At 44.2% G+C, this 16572-nt stretch overlaps 1 protein-coding gene across 1 annotated transcript; it reads right to left on the bottom strand.

The window, feature by feature from the left end:
- Positions 1–244: 244 nt before the first annotated feature.
- On the bottom strand, positions 245–2293 carry PtA15_14A345 (uncharacterized protein; the record flags this gene model as incomplete). Its single annotated transcript, XM_053163051.1, has 5 exons — positions 245–247; positions 670–795; positions 873–1890; positions 1975–2087; positions 2174–2293. 5 exons carry the CDS (start codon positions 2291–2293, stop codon positions 245–247), a joined length of 1380 nt encoding a protein of 459 aa, XP_053027016.1.
- Positions 2294–16572: the final 14279 nt, after the last annotated feature.

Here is a 16572-nt window from a genome sequence, read left to right as displayed (position 1 = left end):
TTTAAGCTGTTTTATTCTCACCTCTTCGACACGAGTACTAGAAGATAGTACCTCACGCGCGGAATGGATGCACACTCTTGTCAGGGAACTGAGAGGAACTGAGCCCAATGCCAGAACTCCAATGCGAGAAAGCCAAAGCTTTGCCCCTTTCACCAATAGAGAGGCTCATCGGGACACTCGGATTAAGCAGAGCAAGCGCATCATGTACAATTCTCCTTAGGTCCTTAAAGTTCACTGGGCCCGTTTACTGGCAAGCGACAGATCCAGCAGTCAAGACACTTGTCCCCCACCGACCATCCACACAAACATCGGCACATTTTTTCACTTAAACAATGATCCAAGATAAAATATTGTCAGAGTGCATTGCCATTTCTTCACAATGCGGTAAAAAGTACATGGTTTCATTAATCGTTGTGCTATTTTTCAGGCGGCTAGATTTCTGCTGCTAGTGTTATTGAGTCCACTCATCTCACAACACACACACAAGTACAAAAGTTCAGAAGGAAGAAGAGGAAGGGGGGAGAGGGTAAATACAACAAAGCGAGGCCAGCTGCGGGATCACAAATCGGATATGAAGGTCGCTTCCTGTAAAAAAAAGGTGAGTCAGAAGAGAAGCACTACGGAAGATCGGTAGCAGAAAGGGAGAAAGATAGAGAGAGGATGACGGACATTGAAGAGATGTCCATGGACGACAAACTTGCTCGAGTCGGCGTCGGCTGGTTCAGTCTTGATGGCGAGTCCGGACGGGAGGGCGGCGTTTGGCAAGGTGATTGTAGCTGAGACGGGGTTCAACCACTGATATGAAGTAAAACGGGATGATTAATTATCAGTGAGAGTTGGGTAGTGAAGATGAGTGATAAGATTGTACTGACGGTGTAGATGTACGGTCGTGCTCCAGCAACGGCGGAGATGACTTTCTTGACGAGATAGGGGATTTGAGCCATAACGTCGACCTTCTCGATCAAGCCTTTGGTCACATAGCTCTCCTTATCAGAGAGTCGTTTAGCCTGGAGATCCAAGACGAGTTCAGCGGCGGCAGACGTGGGGGCGGAGGCTGAGCTGTTGAGAACGGGAGCGAGCCATTGGAACTTGATCGCTGAGGGCGCCTGGTAGCCGGTGTCGAGATCATGAAGGAGTGGGGCTTGGTGGACGGTTTGGGAGTCGACCAGCTCGCTCGGGTTAGGGCTGCAGCAGAGGCCGACAAGCTTGTCGCCGACGACAATGCTCCCGATGGAGATCGTCTGGGGTGGGCCATACGAGCCGGGGACGGTGGTAAACTCCATGAGGGTCAGACTGACGCCCGGGTCGGTCTCCTCGGCGCCCCCAGCGGACGAATCGAGCGGGCGGACGGACTGGAAGTTGCAGAAGTTCCAGCGCGAGGCGATCAAGTTGGGACGCATGCCCTGGATGGCGTGAACGAAGATGGCCCGGCTGCCCTCGAGCTCGACCGTCTGACCATTGACGACCAGCCGGCCCGAGACACTGCAGCGGGGCCAGAACCGATGCACCAGGTAGCCGTCCCCGCCCGCCCCATAATCCGGGCCGCCCTTGCTCGGCTCCTTGGATGCCAATCTACCGAAATACGTCAGCCCTCCTCGGGCGTCGTGCCCAAGCTTCCATCCGGGCACATCTGCCATCCGGGTCACGCTGAATTGCACCTGGACCGAGTCGTCGTGTTTCCCCGTTACCGTGTATCGATCGGGCTGTGCAGGATCTAACAAGATCGAGAATTGGTCGGCCTTGCATGACCTGCGATCGTACTTGACCGACGACGATCCAGAGGGGGCGGGCGGAGTCTTGAAGCTGGTGACGTTGGTAGACTTCCAGTGATGGACGCCGGATGCTTGGTCGACAAATCGGAAGGTGAATTGGATTTGTGGGTACCAGAGTCTGGATCATGCGGACATTAGATCGTCGTTTCATCTCGCCCAAATTATGAACCTCTCGAATTCAACGAAACACGGCTCAACTGACCCGATGGCTGAATGGATCACTTGACACATCGCAAGCTTGCCGCCGGGCAAGGTAAGATAGAACGTCTGTGTTTCGGTGACAAAACCAGACGACTGGGCCAACCACGAGGTATCCTGTGACCAGTAAAAAAACAAGCCAAGGTCAGCAAAAAAAAGACCCAAAATGACTGAAGGCATGCAGTCTTTTGCCAGGGGCGCACCTCATCTTTGAGCTCGCCGAGCAAGTCTCCAGGCTGGTATCGAGACGAGGTGGGATGGACGAGGACCGCTGGCTGAGTGGCCGACTGGGACTGGGGCGGTTCGACTGAAAACCAGCTCATGATGATGCGAAAGGGTGTTGGATTCGGCTGGTGTTGGCTGGTGATGATGAAGGATAGTTTTTTGGGCAGCCGGCAGAGAGGGGCGGGGTAGGCGGATTGCGGAATCCGTCTTAAGTTCCCTTAAGATCCCATCCGATCCCCACGATCCGATCCGGGTGGCGGGAGCACCCGCGGAGCGCTCCCCGTATCCCCAATTCTACACCACGGCTGCAACCTAACGTTTTGAAGTGGTTTTCAAAGCCACTTCAAAACTTTTCGAACTCAATTGCAGACGACGTCGGTGGTGCAGTCGTCATCGGTTTTTTGAAACATAAATATTTGAAAACGCTCCGTGAGAAAGGGCCCGAGACCAATTTATTTACCTTAAAATGTTTCCAGAACCATGCTTTAACCTGGAAACGTTACAACTTGGCCTCAAGAAGCTTTTCTTGCAGCCATGGTGTATGATATCTGTAACTATTGCCGGAGCTAGGCAAGTTTTGATTGTTTCCCATTCCTTCAATGGGCTAAGGTCATGTAGCTGTCCCAAAGGGACTGAAGAAAAGAAATTAGAATGATCCAAAACTGATTGAGGCAAAGAGGATCATTAAAGGGCATGATATCAATGCTGAGTATGTATGTGCTGTCAACTGATATAAAGTGCTGTTTCCTTAGAAGTCTCTTGACTAAGAATGGATTCACTATTTGTCTCAACCACAAAATGCTGCACAGAAATAAAAATCAGACTGAGATCCAAACGATGATCAATAGATATCCATGATGAATAGGAAGGTAAGATGGTGGCACGACTGGAAGAAATGGGTAAACAAATAAGAAGAAGGGGAAATGGCTAGAATTCAAGAAATTCCCTGATATCATTAATCCAATCAGAATTTCTTTTGCAGATCTTGATCAATTAGAAGAAATAACAGTTTTATGGCTTAGAATTTCATTTGCTCTTGATTTCCCTCATCTTGTTTTGGCCTCCAGAAATATTGTCAAGTCTTGAATATCCTTGTGAATTCTTTTTGAGGTGCACCCAGTTCTTTTCATCTCCTTACCCATGATGAAAATGTTTTTTATGTTTGTTGTGAGTTTTATTATAAGTCTTTGTTGAACCTCCTCATGTTTTGCAACCAAATTTGATAGTAAATCATATTGATTTTTATAAAATGATTCAATATCACATGGATGTCTCTGGAGGCGGTGCTTGAAGCTATTGTAACCTTCTTCAGATATAACTCCTGTAGATTTTCTCAGTCTACTAATACATTTAGCTATCAAAAGTATCTTCAACTTATGTTCAAAGTACTTTGGAATGTGTGGTTTCTTGATCTCAGGAAATTTCTTCAATTCATCAAGTATACTTCTTTTATATTTATTCAAGACATGGTTGATAATCCCAGGAGAAATCTTCCTTTCAATGAAATCCAACATTTCACAAATACCATAGGTGAAGATTTCTTTTTCCTGAAAGTCAGGTTCCCATTCTAAGTTCATTTCTGGGCAAATTCTCAGTAGAAGAATTATGAGATTCCTTGCATCAACCTCAAACTTTTCTTGATTTTGTGGTGTTATTTTCTGATAGAGATGGCCCCTGTGAACCCGGGTACCTGTTCAGATGCGGGTACCCGCACGCTTTTTTGCCAAAAGTTCGACACCCGCACCCGCACCCGCACCGCCTGGGGCAGTCAGAGCGGGTACCTGCAGGTACCCGCGCGGGTACCGGCGGGTACCTGCCCCTCAAAATCGACCGGAAGGAATATTCCTTCCAGTCGAAGAGGTTGCAAAACCTCCTCGACTGGAAGGAATCCTTCCGCTCGAAGAGGTTTTGTAACCTCTTCAACGGGAGGGCCTTCGAAGAGGTTAAAAAACCTCTTCGACTGGAAAGGCCTTCCAGTCAAAGAGGTTCTGTAACCCCTTTGACCGGAAGGATTCCTTCCAGTCGAAGAGGTTTAGTTGAAGAGGTGAGGTTTAACCTCTTCGACTGGAAGGAATCCTTCCGGTCGAAGTGGTTTTGTAACCTCTTCAACCGGAAGGCCTTTCCAGTCGAAGAGGTTTTGTAACCTCTTCAACTGGAAGGCCTTCCTTCCAGTCGAAGGGGTTACAGAACCACTTCGACCGGAAGGAATCCTTCCGGTCAAAGGGGTTACAGAACCTCTTCGACCGGAAGGAAGACTTCCCCAGTCCTTCCGATCGTCGTGGCAGCCGCCACCTGCCCAAACAAGAGCGGGTACCCGCTAGAATACCCGGGTACCCGCTCGATTTCTCTCAGAAATCCAGCATCCGCACCCGAACACGCACACGCTGGCGGGTACCCGCCAACCATGGGCGGGTACCCGCCAGCGGATAGCAGGTACCCGCGACGGGTTCGTCGGGGCCATCTCTATTTTCTGATGAATAGCACTTTCATTGTTTGTGCTTATCAAACTTCTTAAGTAATGAGTGTCTTTGAGTTGATCAATGTAGCTGTTGCATGATTTATCAGTTGTAAAATGAAATTGATAACTTTGGAATAAACTTGATAATGAAGCTGAAAACCTTCACTGTAAACCTCAAAATTTATCCTATCTTCTGTACCCTTGGTAAGAGCTGTGTTTTTATATTATCAAAAATATAGAAATTTATGCCCCATGAATATCAATATTAACTTCAAAATCCTTTTTATCATAAATCTCACCTTTAAGGAACTGGAAATCAGATGCCCAAAACCAGTTTTGAGTAGTTCCTGTGCCAGATAATGCCATGTTGTAACGTGGGAGGGCTGTGTAAATATCTTTGAATCTGCCAACTTTGAAATACCACAGAAATTCATCTTCCTGAAATAGTCTGCTCAGATCTTCCTGATTACACCATCCATGGCTGAACAACAAATCAATTGCTTTAAGTAGGTAAGGCCGAGCTTTGCTGTATGTTTGTGGATATCTTGAATACATTGATGATATATTTTTAACCTTGTCATGTTCAAATATTTTCTTGATTTCATCCAAGAATGAAGCACCATGTTTTTTGCCTGATACATGTTTTGCAACAATTGGATAGACTGCATCAGTTAATTTTTTCAAAAATGTTCCATGTGGTTGATCTTGTCCAAGCAATTCTATCAAATGCTCCATTGTTGCAAAGGTTGGATTAACTTCCAATATATCAAAGACTATGAGTTTCTTGAATATTTTTAAATACTCATGATATTTGTCCACAAATCTGTTAAATTTATGAAACAACATAGTAGGCTTCAGTCCCTCAAGGAATTCAAAGTCTTCTTGACACTGCTTCAATGTGTCTGAAACCCCAGATAGATGATTTATAATTCATTGGTTAGTGATAGAAGGGAAAAAGTAATCAAAAATATGAAATAGAAGCTTGCCTTTCTTTTGTTCCAGCTTGCCTTTCATGATATCACGCCCTGAAAGTATCATCCCAATCAATCTCACATTTTGCAAAGTAAAAGCAAAATACTTCATTATTCAAAGTGAATTCTACCAACTTCTTTCATCCTTGGGTGGATCCCCTGGCTCATGGCCTAACCTGTTTTCCCAATATGACTTGTGATCCTTTTTGTTGTTTGTTTCATTCAAATCCCTGGAAATGGATCCTGATAACTCATGTTCTTTCAATGTATCTCCTGTTGGAGTTGTAAATGAACTTTCTGGCAGGTGACATGATTGGAGTGGAGCAAAATCAGCATCAGCTAGGAACAATACCATAGAACAATATGAATTTGTGTTGATCCTTGAAAAGAAGAAACCATTTACCATTGGGAGTAGTTGATACGCCAACATGATATTGGATCTCAGTTTCTGCTCTGCCTGGGGGAAGATGATTACCAAGACAAGCTGAGATGGAACATCCAATAATAAGAAGCCCTTGGAAAAGCATATTATGAGGTGGAAGTAGCAGAAAAGTGGGGTAATCAGTGTGAATGGGAAAGATATAATTTTGGTTTGAGGATATATTTTCTGCCTTTCTGATAAAAGAAGCTTTGCTGTTCTATGTATGCAGCAGGTGGAAATTTGAGGGACAAAAGGCCTGGTTGGCTTAGAGGAGGTTTTGGATATCTTGCTTGGTGATGTCACAGGTAGACTCTTTGGATGATACATGAATACAGGTTTGCACTTTGGTGTTTCACATCTTGTATATTACACCTTTTTGTATAACAATGTTGGCTTTTCTTGTTTGTGCTGTGTTTGGAATCCTCAAATCCAGTTTGGAAGACTCAACAAAACCACAAGGTTTAGTTACTAGTGCATAGGTATCAGTGCAGACAGGTTTGATCAAGGACTCAAGGTTTTCAAAAATGTGAATGGTGTACCTACACCACAGCTCGAATCTGAGCTTTGGGTTTGCGTTGGCCCGGCCGCGGGGTCAAAACGTGGTCAGGTTTGACCTGCTTTCCTCGGATTTGACTGCGGGGGCAGGCCAACACCGTGGAAGGGTCAGAATGACGTTGGTCTGACCCATCCGACCGGAATGTCAAGCCAACATTGCGTTGGCATGACATTCCGGTCAGTTAAGGGTGCGTACCATACACCCCGGGAGTACCTCCACGTGCACCTAACTGAAATTCTCCGAGGATTCCTCGGGAACGCGTGCGCGAGGTCGGACCTGCAGGTGACGGTCCAGGGTATCACGAGGTCACCACCCATATCTCAGGGGTGGCCTCGACGGGATCAACCCAAGAAATCCACGGATGCCATGAGCTTTCCGTGGACACCTCGAAGCCTCCCCGTGATACAAAACAATTGCAGCGCCCACGGGTGCCCCACTATCCGACAAGTGGTCGGTCCCACGTGGGTTCATGGTGCGCTCCACTAATCCGATGGGCTCATCGGGCTCATGGGAGGTAAATTGCGGGCTCCGGATTGTGCACACCGGCTTACAATCCGTCATATATCAAGGGGTACCACTGGGGTATCCGTACTACATTGCATATCAGTGGCCATCATGAGACGAAAAAAGGAAGGAAAAAAAAAACATTTGTGAGGTGGGAGAGAGAGAGATAAAACTAGAGGGAAAACAACTATGAAATCAGAAAATCTCCGCCGGAACGTGAGCTTCCTCATCGGCGGTCGGCGGGGCGAGGCTTCGGCTAGTGATCTGCTCTTGCACCTCCTCATCAGAAGGGAGAGCAACTCCGACACCCTGAATGTCGATCGCGGTGTTTGTACCATCAAACAATTCGGCATCGTAGGCAATGACCATACGGGCAAAGCTGAAAATGGCCCACAGTCAGTTAACCATTAAGATTTTTGCTCAAGCGAAAATCACTTACGCAATCTTGAAATTGATCGGCTTTGTCCGCATTAGTTCCAAATGTCGATCTATTACCTCCCAAGGTGAGTGAGGTGGGGCGGTGGTTCTGTCAACCTGTCGCTGGATGAATAAGTGTAGGCAAATGTACGCCATCCGTACCCTCATGCTCGAGGTGAGGGACTGGATTATGCTGGCCCGGTCCTCCAGTTCATGACGTGGTGACATTTCCCGTAAGATCTGATCACCCAGGGATCAGCTACATAAACAAGGGTTAGATCGATCGGACAAGGTTAGCACTCACCTTGACAATGAGGTCATTCAGCTTGGGGATTGGCTGGGGATTACTACTGCAACCCGGCCTTGCTCCGGTCGTAATCTAAACATAAACATGTCAGAGGTACATGGGAATAAAGCAAAAATAATAGAGAAAAGACTGACCAATTTGGCAAGGGCGCTCTTTTCGTACTTGAGCAACTCTCGGATGAGGTCCCTAAATCGTGTAACTGCCTCGTTTTCTGGGGTGAGATAACCTGGTGGCATGAACGTCTCCTTCCACTCATTTTGCATCATATCAATGCTGGCCTGCAGTACCGGCCAAATTCAGCCAACTTTCCCTTGCTAGAGCATCAAAGTTCTACTCGCTACTTACCTTTACTAACACCAGAGGTGTCCTAGCTATGAGCGAGCGATTCGCCACGGTTTGGGTGCGACCGTAGGCCTGGAGATCGGACAAGAGGAGGTGTTCTCGAATCTTGAGGCGAATGAAATCCTGTGATGTGGAAGTTTCTCTTGAGGTCAGGCACGCAAGGAATGCCAAATAAGAAACTTACCCGGACGTCGGGGTGGAAAACAAAGCGCCTGGTTACTTGTGGAGCCGGTCCAACTTCTGTGGGTTGAATTGAGCCAGTTTGCTCAAGTCAGTAGCGTATCCATTCCAGATACATGAGGGTGGCAAGCCAATGATTTTTGCCCACAAGCTAAATAAATATCAGATTAATCTCTTTAGCAGAATCAATGAGTCGAGTATCAAGGAATTCGACTTACTGTCGCCGTTCGTTGGATATTCTCAATCTGAATATCCGGGAGTCGCAGGAATTCCCCAAGCTGTTGAATGATTCGGATATCCTCGTCCTCGGGGGCGGACGTTGGACCCGGGCCCAATTCAGTGAGTGGGGTGTCATGATCGTCTTGCTCTTCCGCAGAGAATAAAGCATCATTATCTGAATTCGAGCCCGAACTTGCACCTGCGACTTGAGCAGCGGCTGCAGCCAAGTTGGGATGAATACTACCATCGTCTGCAACTTGATCGGGTCCTTGGGTCACGGCTGGTGCTTGATTGGGGCTGTTGGCTGGGTAGGGGGCTGCTGACTCTTGAGCGGTGGTGTTTGATCTTTCGGAACGGCGAACGGGCCCTGTAATGGTTCGAGTTCAAAATCATCAGAGTATACTGGATTTCAAGAGCAAACGGAAAACTAGCGCTTACCTGTGGCTGGCTGGCGTGCGGCAAACCTGGGCGCAAATCGTCTCACGGGACTGGCAGACATGATTTTGGTATATCGATTGGAAGATATAGGAAGATAAGGTGTTTCGAGGCTTTTCCAATATTGATCGGAATATTAGGGAAGATAAGTTGTTTCAAATGGAGGATGGAGCTTGAGACGTGTGAGGGGGAGGATTGACTTACCAGGCCAGAGCCCACCAGAATCGTCGTCTTATACCGTGCATGTCAGGTTGGAGAGGGCATGGAGAAGTCATCCTTGTTTGATCGGAGCAGGCGGAGCCGGGGATGAAACTTGGGAGGAGGAGCGGCCCAGCAAAAATCTCTGATGGTGTCTCACACTTGACACATCATGGTTCATGCTGCACCGTGGAATTGACCGCTCTTCTGATCTTATCGGATCCACATCTCCATCAACCACTCTTCTGATCCCATCGGATCCACATCTCCTCCATTCCATCAGCCTCACACCCACCGCATTGAACCAAGACCCTGGTCGTGGTCACTGCTTCGCCCAAATCTTTAAGTCTCCACTGCTTGGAGTCACTAATTTGAGTAATAAAAGTAACAAAACCCCATTATAAAACACAGAATAAACAGAATAAAACCCAAATAATTAAACAAAACTCAAAATCACAATTCATTCCAATGGTTATCCAATCCTAAATTGAGAATTAGAGTGCAATTTACATGTGTTGATGACTTTATGCCACATTAAATCCAATTAAAAATAAGATATCCAATTAAGAAAATTTCTTCCATTCCTCTTTGTCTGTTTCTCTCAAATGGCTGAATTACCTGGTGAGATTTATTTTCCTATTTTGTTGGTGGTGTTTCTCATTTCTCTCATTGGATTGGCAGACTTCACAAGATTTGTAGATGCACATGGCACTACCAGGTACCAATGCAATTACTGCCGCGGTCACCTAATCACTGAAGTGGATCGTCACTTGAACTCAGCTACACACCAGAGAGCTGTCAGAAAGTTTATAGAATATAACAGCCAGTTTAATAACCGGCTGCCAGTGCAGCCAGTGGAACAGAATGCTTCAGTAGATATGGATCTGGACCACACCTGGCCAGAGCAACATACCTTTGACACTGAAATGCAAACCCCAGTGGTAGAAAATCATGTTAATGTTATCAATGATGATGATGATGTTGGTTTTGCCTCAGAATCATCAGGTGTTCATCCACCCCCCACTGACCATTCAGAAGAATTTATCTCATTGGAGGTATTTGGAGATCATTTGGGTGCAATTACTTCAGAAATAGAACATCCGCCTCAATCAAAAGACCAAAAGAAAGAGGATTGGTCACCTTTCCATAAACAAGAGGTACAACTTTATCATTTGTTGTCACATTATATTCTCTGAATATTATGTGTTGATGCCCGGAGTATTGCTCAATTAGATTGCTCCTTTTGACTTATCAGGAATTCATTGCATGTCTTATCCTGGGATTTTTGCACCACATTATTTCCCGTGTGGCATACATCCATATCAGGACCGTACTTAAAACAAAGCAATTGGTTCTGCCCTATTGGGATGCTGCACGTCGTACCAAAGATAGACTAAGGAAGGATCTGAACTTTATTACTAAACAATCAATCAGTGTGTGGGATAATAAGGTTTTCCACATCAGTGTAAAAGGGATCTTGGCCAATGTTTGCGATTCATTATCAAATTGACATATGCATATTGAGCTGATCTCATGTTTTGCTTTGATTAGGAAATGCTGAATCCATATGTCACCAGACATCTGGAATATTATCCACATGACCCATGTGGTGATCCAATTGACAGCCTCTATCAGAGCTTCAAATGGAGAGAAGATTTACCCCGTGATGTGCGGGTGCAGATGGTCTACAAGAATTTCAAAAAACAAGTCAAGCATTTCTACATATATGAACCCACAAGGCTGATATCTGGTCAAGTGGTTATCCCAACATTTTTTTACAAGGCTCAAGGGAAACTGTATGCCAAATGCTGTGTTCCTGAATACGAGACAAATAAATCAGGAAAAGGTTTCAAACTCATTATTCCAAAAGATATCAAATTTTCTGACTCCAAGCAGCAGGTTGTGGATATCATGGAATTTGATGAGATGTATTCAGAAATTAAAATGGAAAATCAGAGTTATTTGAAAGCAGAATGTGGGGGAAATATGTATGGTGAGTGAATTATTCTCTGTCACTCACATGGATTTCCTATTTGACCAATTACATATTTATAGAGGAAAATGATAACCATAAATTAACTTCAATTGAGCTCCCAAACCCTTGGCGTGCAAAAGCCGAAGGTTGTATCATCCGACATTTGCCTATTAACCTTTATGCGGATGACACATCTGGTAATTGTTCCAAACAATGGAACAAGCATATATCTTACTATTTTACTTTATCTGGCCTTCATCCGCACTGGTCGAATCAGGAATACAATTGCCATTTTGTGTCAACGTCCAATGTGGCTAGTTGCTTAGAGTTAGCAGATCCAATACTAGAGGAAATTAAGTAAGTTGGGATGAATATATAAATGAAATATCCTTATAGTGTCTTATAAATCACTGATGTGTGGGGATTTTATCACTTGAAATAGTGAAATAAGCAACAATGGACATTTTGCTTATGACAGTGAAATCAATCAGAAGGTCCTCATTATGAGTATAGTATTAGTAGCCCTGGGAGACTCGCCCATGCATGCTGAGATGACCAGCACTCCCATGCCTGCTAATGCCAACAGCCCATGCCGCATGTGTCAACTCTCAGTGGCAAAGAAGGAGGATAAATCTTTGGTGGGTTATGTGAAGGATTTTTTACGTTTGACCACAGGGGGAAATGTGGTAAGTAAATCGACTAATTTTGTTATTCTTAAAAGATCTGACAATTTAATACCCTTCAAGCCTCCCCCTCCAAGAAAGTGGGAAGATACCATATCCAACATGAAGAAGTTTTGGGATGAATCTAAGAATGAAGCCAAGACCAGGTATGATGACAAAACCAAGGAGAATGGGCTTAAGGACAACATCAATGTGGAATTTGTTGAGCGGTACCATCAGCGTAACAAGCCAGGGCAGAAAGAATCAATAGATGCCTTAGAAAAGGCTGGTTCAGAGCGGTTGTTCAACCGTTTCTACACCTTGAAAGGTGAGACCAAGTCATGAAATTAATTGTATTTCTGAAGCTGAGCCCTTCCAATTTTTTAATAGGTTTTGATGGGAGTAAAGATACCCCAGTTGAAATATTACACGTCTTGCAGCTTGGGGTGATCCGATACCTTCTGCGCGACTTCATGGAAGGCCTCACTGAGGGAGATAAAAGAACAGTAGAGGCAAATTGGCAGGCATTCAACAAAGATTCACTCAATATTCCTTCTTTGAGAGGAGTTTTCATGGTTAACCACTACAAAAGCTTTATAGGAAAACACATGAAGATAGTAATTCAAGCTGCCCCCTTTGTCTTCTTTCCATTGATGAACAGACAACAAAGGGATCTATGGATGTCACTGTGTTACCTGTGTACTTTTGTTTACCAAACAAGAGTTGAAAACCTGGATAGATACATTGAAGATCTCAAACATCACATTGATCTATTCCTTTATCATGTGCTGAGTATGACTGCACAATGGGTCAATAAGCCAAAGTTTCATATGCTCATCCATCTTCCAGAATCAGTCAGGCGGTTTGGTCCACCCTGCTTGTTTTCTTCTGAAAAGTTTGAGGCTTACAATGGAATTATGAGAAATGCATCAATTCACTCAAATCGACAAGCTCCAGGGAGGGACATTGCCGCAACGTTCTCTGATTACCAAGCCATGAGACTCATTTTTTCAGGAGTGATACTATTTAATCATACAATGAAATATTATTTCCGACCCTCAAAACATATCACAGATTTATTCAAAACTAACAAAGAGGTACAGAATCTCATGGGAATTGACCTTTCTGAACCCATAAGATATCCTGTCTTGTATGATGGCCATGATTCAGTCAAAGGAGATATTGCTCCTCCTCTTTTCCTTGCTCAAAAATTTCCTGCTCAACATTGGACGTTGGTTTCAAGCATTAAAACTGATGAACATGATATAGTCCAGAAAGGAATATTTGTAATGGTGAGTTCATAACATATATTGTGTAGGTGCCCAACATGGATTTATCAAACCAATTCCACATGTAGATATCTAGGCCCAAAACACACCCCATGATTGGATCAGTGGAGTCAATTTGGAAACCATCACATTCGTCATGTTCATTCATGTTAGAATTCAAATCATACAAGTCTGTTGGAGTGAACTCATTTTATCAAATGCGGGAATACCATGACACGCATAAACTTTTCTATGCCAGGGCTGAAGTGAGTCAGCCAATATAAGTCATTGAGATATAGGGCACACATAAAATTAGCACAGATTCACAGCTGACCAAGCATATCTAAAACACATAGGATGTGATATGTTGTCTAAACTTCCAACATAATTGCTATGATGCCAAGTGTCAAGTATCCCTGGAGGAATCAACCAGAGGAGTTAGACAGGAGGGTCAAACCTCCAAATATGTTGTCAAGCATTATCACAGCAAAAAGTATGGGTATATACTCAATGCCTGTGCATTACGATCCATGATCCCACACAGGGCAGAATCCAGGCTGACATTCCCCAGTGTCACAACAAAAGATTGGGAAGAAGCCACCAGAAAAGGAATGGAAACATGGCTCAAAAAGACTCAGGCAGATCCAAAACCCAAGATAACTGCCAAAAAGAAGTTGACCCCTATCCAAACTCGGCAGCTCCGTCACCTGCAGAACAACACCACATATTCAGTACCAGCCACTCAACCAAATCAATTTACACCAAATCCTACTAATACACAGATAAAAATGAATGCAGAATTTACAGGTTCTCAAGCTAGCCCCTCCAAAACAGGGCCCAGTTGGAATCAATCAAATTATCTGGGTAGTTCTGTGCATATCCCACTGAAGACCTATTCTCACAACTCACCACTGTATCAAGACACTGGCAGAACTACTTCCCAAAGAGGAATGAGTGAAAACATGCCATATGATCCCAGTTTCAATGGATCAAGGTCTCCCAACTCTCATGCACAGCATATACGGCATGGATCATATTCAGACAGTTATACACAGAATATCCCCTCTGGATCATATTCTAACAATTCACGGTTGTACCAAGATCTCAGAACAACTACATCTCAAAGAAGAATGAGCATCAGCATGTCTAATACTCAGAGTCAACCCATTCTACACAGCCCGTTCATATCAAATACTCCAACACTTCAGTACAGCCCATCAGGCCCCGCTAAGAGAAGAAAAAGCATCTCTGAGACAGTATCTGTTGCAAATCCCACATCAAACACTTCTCAATCATTGTACAATTCTTTACCTGGTCCAATGTCTAGCTACATTGACCCAAGAATATCTGTGGTATCAACACCCAACAATTTATTGGGTCAAGTTATCAAACAAGAAGAAGAAGATAAAATTCCCAAGAAAAATTCCAGAAATCTGATAGACACCAAGATCTTTGGTCCTCCACCTTACCCACCTGCAAGGAAACATGAGTACATGTGGGAATTACCAACCCATATCCAAACATGGGTGGAGGAAGTTTTTGATGTGGACGGAGATGGTCACTGCGGATTCAGGGCAGTTGCATTCTGTCTTGAAAGAGGAGAAGGAGATTACATGAATATACGTTCAGAGATAGCTCATGAATTGGGAAGTAGGGAAGCTTTCTACAAAAAAGCAACACCTTTCTATACTGTTGAAGAGCATATGAAGGTGCTAAATGTCCCATCCCCTGGGCCATGTGGTAAGGAATATTGGATGGGTATGCCTGGAATGGGAAGACCCATAGCAAATGCCTTTCAGAGACCAGTATTCTTCTATTCCGAAATTGAATGCAACTCATTCTTCCCAGACTTTGTTGGCCCAAATGAAAATTGCCCAATTACGTTTGCATTCATTGCATCAAAGAGTCATTTTGTTGCTCTGAAATTCACTGATATGAATCTTTTCCCAGCTCCAAAACCAGTTGGAATGCTCAACGAGTCATTTTCAGAAGAAAATTTAGCCTGGCGGGTCAAGTATCAACCCTTATTTGATCTGTATGAACTAAGCAAAAAAGATAAAAAATTCAACAATCAGTTTGATTGTTTGAAAAAAGAGTATGAATGTTTGAAAGTACAAAGTGGATGTTTGAAAAAAAAATGATTGTGAAACATGCATGAAATCATCACACTGAATGTGACATAATTTTTGGTCTGAATAAACAAATTTTCATACATCTATTAAATTTTATCACTGACTGAATGCAATATTAGATATCCTCAAAAAGAGTGCACTGTCAACCAGAAGGGATCCCTTCCAGAGAGGTAGGAGAAACTTGCTATGGTACGCCACACTAACAGTACAGTGGTAGCATAAACTTGCTATGGTACGCCACACTAATGGTACAGTTAGCATAGCTGGCCCACCAGTCTTTGCAGTCAATGAATAACCACCCTCATCCATCATAAATTGCAGTCACAAAAGGTTTAATGTGACTGGGAATCTTATTCATTACAAATTCACTTTTCATTGAAAAAGTTAAGTGAGGGAGAGAAGTAAAATCACGTTTGGAAAAAACTGGAACCTAAGTATTTGTTGGTGTGGAAATAAATAAAAAACAACTAGAAATTTTGTTCAGAAAGCTCATTGGCCTTCACTACACCTCTCAATATCAACTGGGCTGGGCCCCACTTGAGGCCAAGGGAGTGAGTCCTGAGTACAGCTTTCACCCATTTGGCTGGTGTGAAAGTTTGGCACCACTTTTCTATAGCATCCTGGCGGCCAAATGGGCCGCCCAGGTGCCAAATTGAAGGTCTGCATCTGACCTTCAAGACTACATAGGCCACATGTTAATGCCTTGAATGGCCTTGAAGCTACAAGGATGTAAAGTCATGGAATCATGATTCCAGGATTGATCTTACACCATACTATTGGATAAGTACATGAAAGTTTCCATTATTTCTAATATGTACATGAAGTATGTTTATTGTTTGAATTGAACAATGAACTACATTTGGTATTCAGGCCACACATAAAATGTGTACAGGAGTGCAAAAAAACACGCTCTGCTCGCTGGGACAAGCTTGGCATGGTTTTTGAAAGCATGACCAGAAGCTCTACAATCACGCCAAAGCTTGATGCTTGGGGGCAAGCAAGCTTAACCAAGCTTAACCAAGCCTCTCTGGAGGAGAGCCCCTCAGGGTCTCTGTCTCACAGAGAGGCTTGCCCCCAAGCCACCGATATTGGCGTGAGAGCTGATAAGCCTGGGGCCCAACCAACCCCCATTTTTCCTTTTATCCACAATCTCACACCCATTTTTTGCCCAATAGGGACATGAGTGGTGTGGCCTTGTAGGCTAGCTTCTTGCACAGGCAGCCATCCACTAATAAGCTTTTTATCCCCCCAGCTGGCCACTGGACATCCATGCAAAATCACTGCTGAACTCGCTCCAACAAATCAAGGTTTTTTTCCAACTTCTGTACATCA

This window comes from Puccinia triticina, chromosome 14A (genome assembly GCF_026914185.1).
Source record: "Puccinia triticina chromosome 14A, complete sequence".
In the NCBI taxonomy this organism is placed as follows: domain Eukaryota; kingdom Fungi; phylum Basidiomycota; class Pucciniomycetes; order Pucciniales; family Pucciniaceae; genus Puccinia; species Puccinia triticina.
The sequence above is the reverse complement of the archived record's forward strand: the minus strand, read 5'-3'. Positions and strand labels throughout refer to the sequence as shown.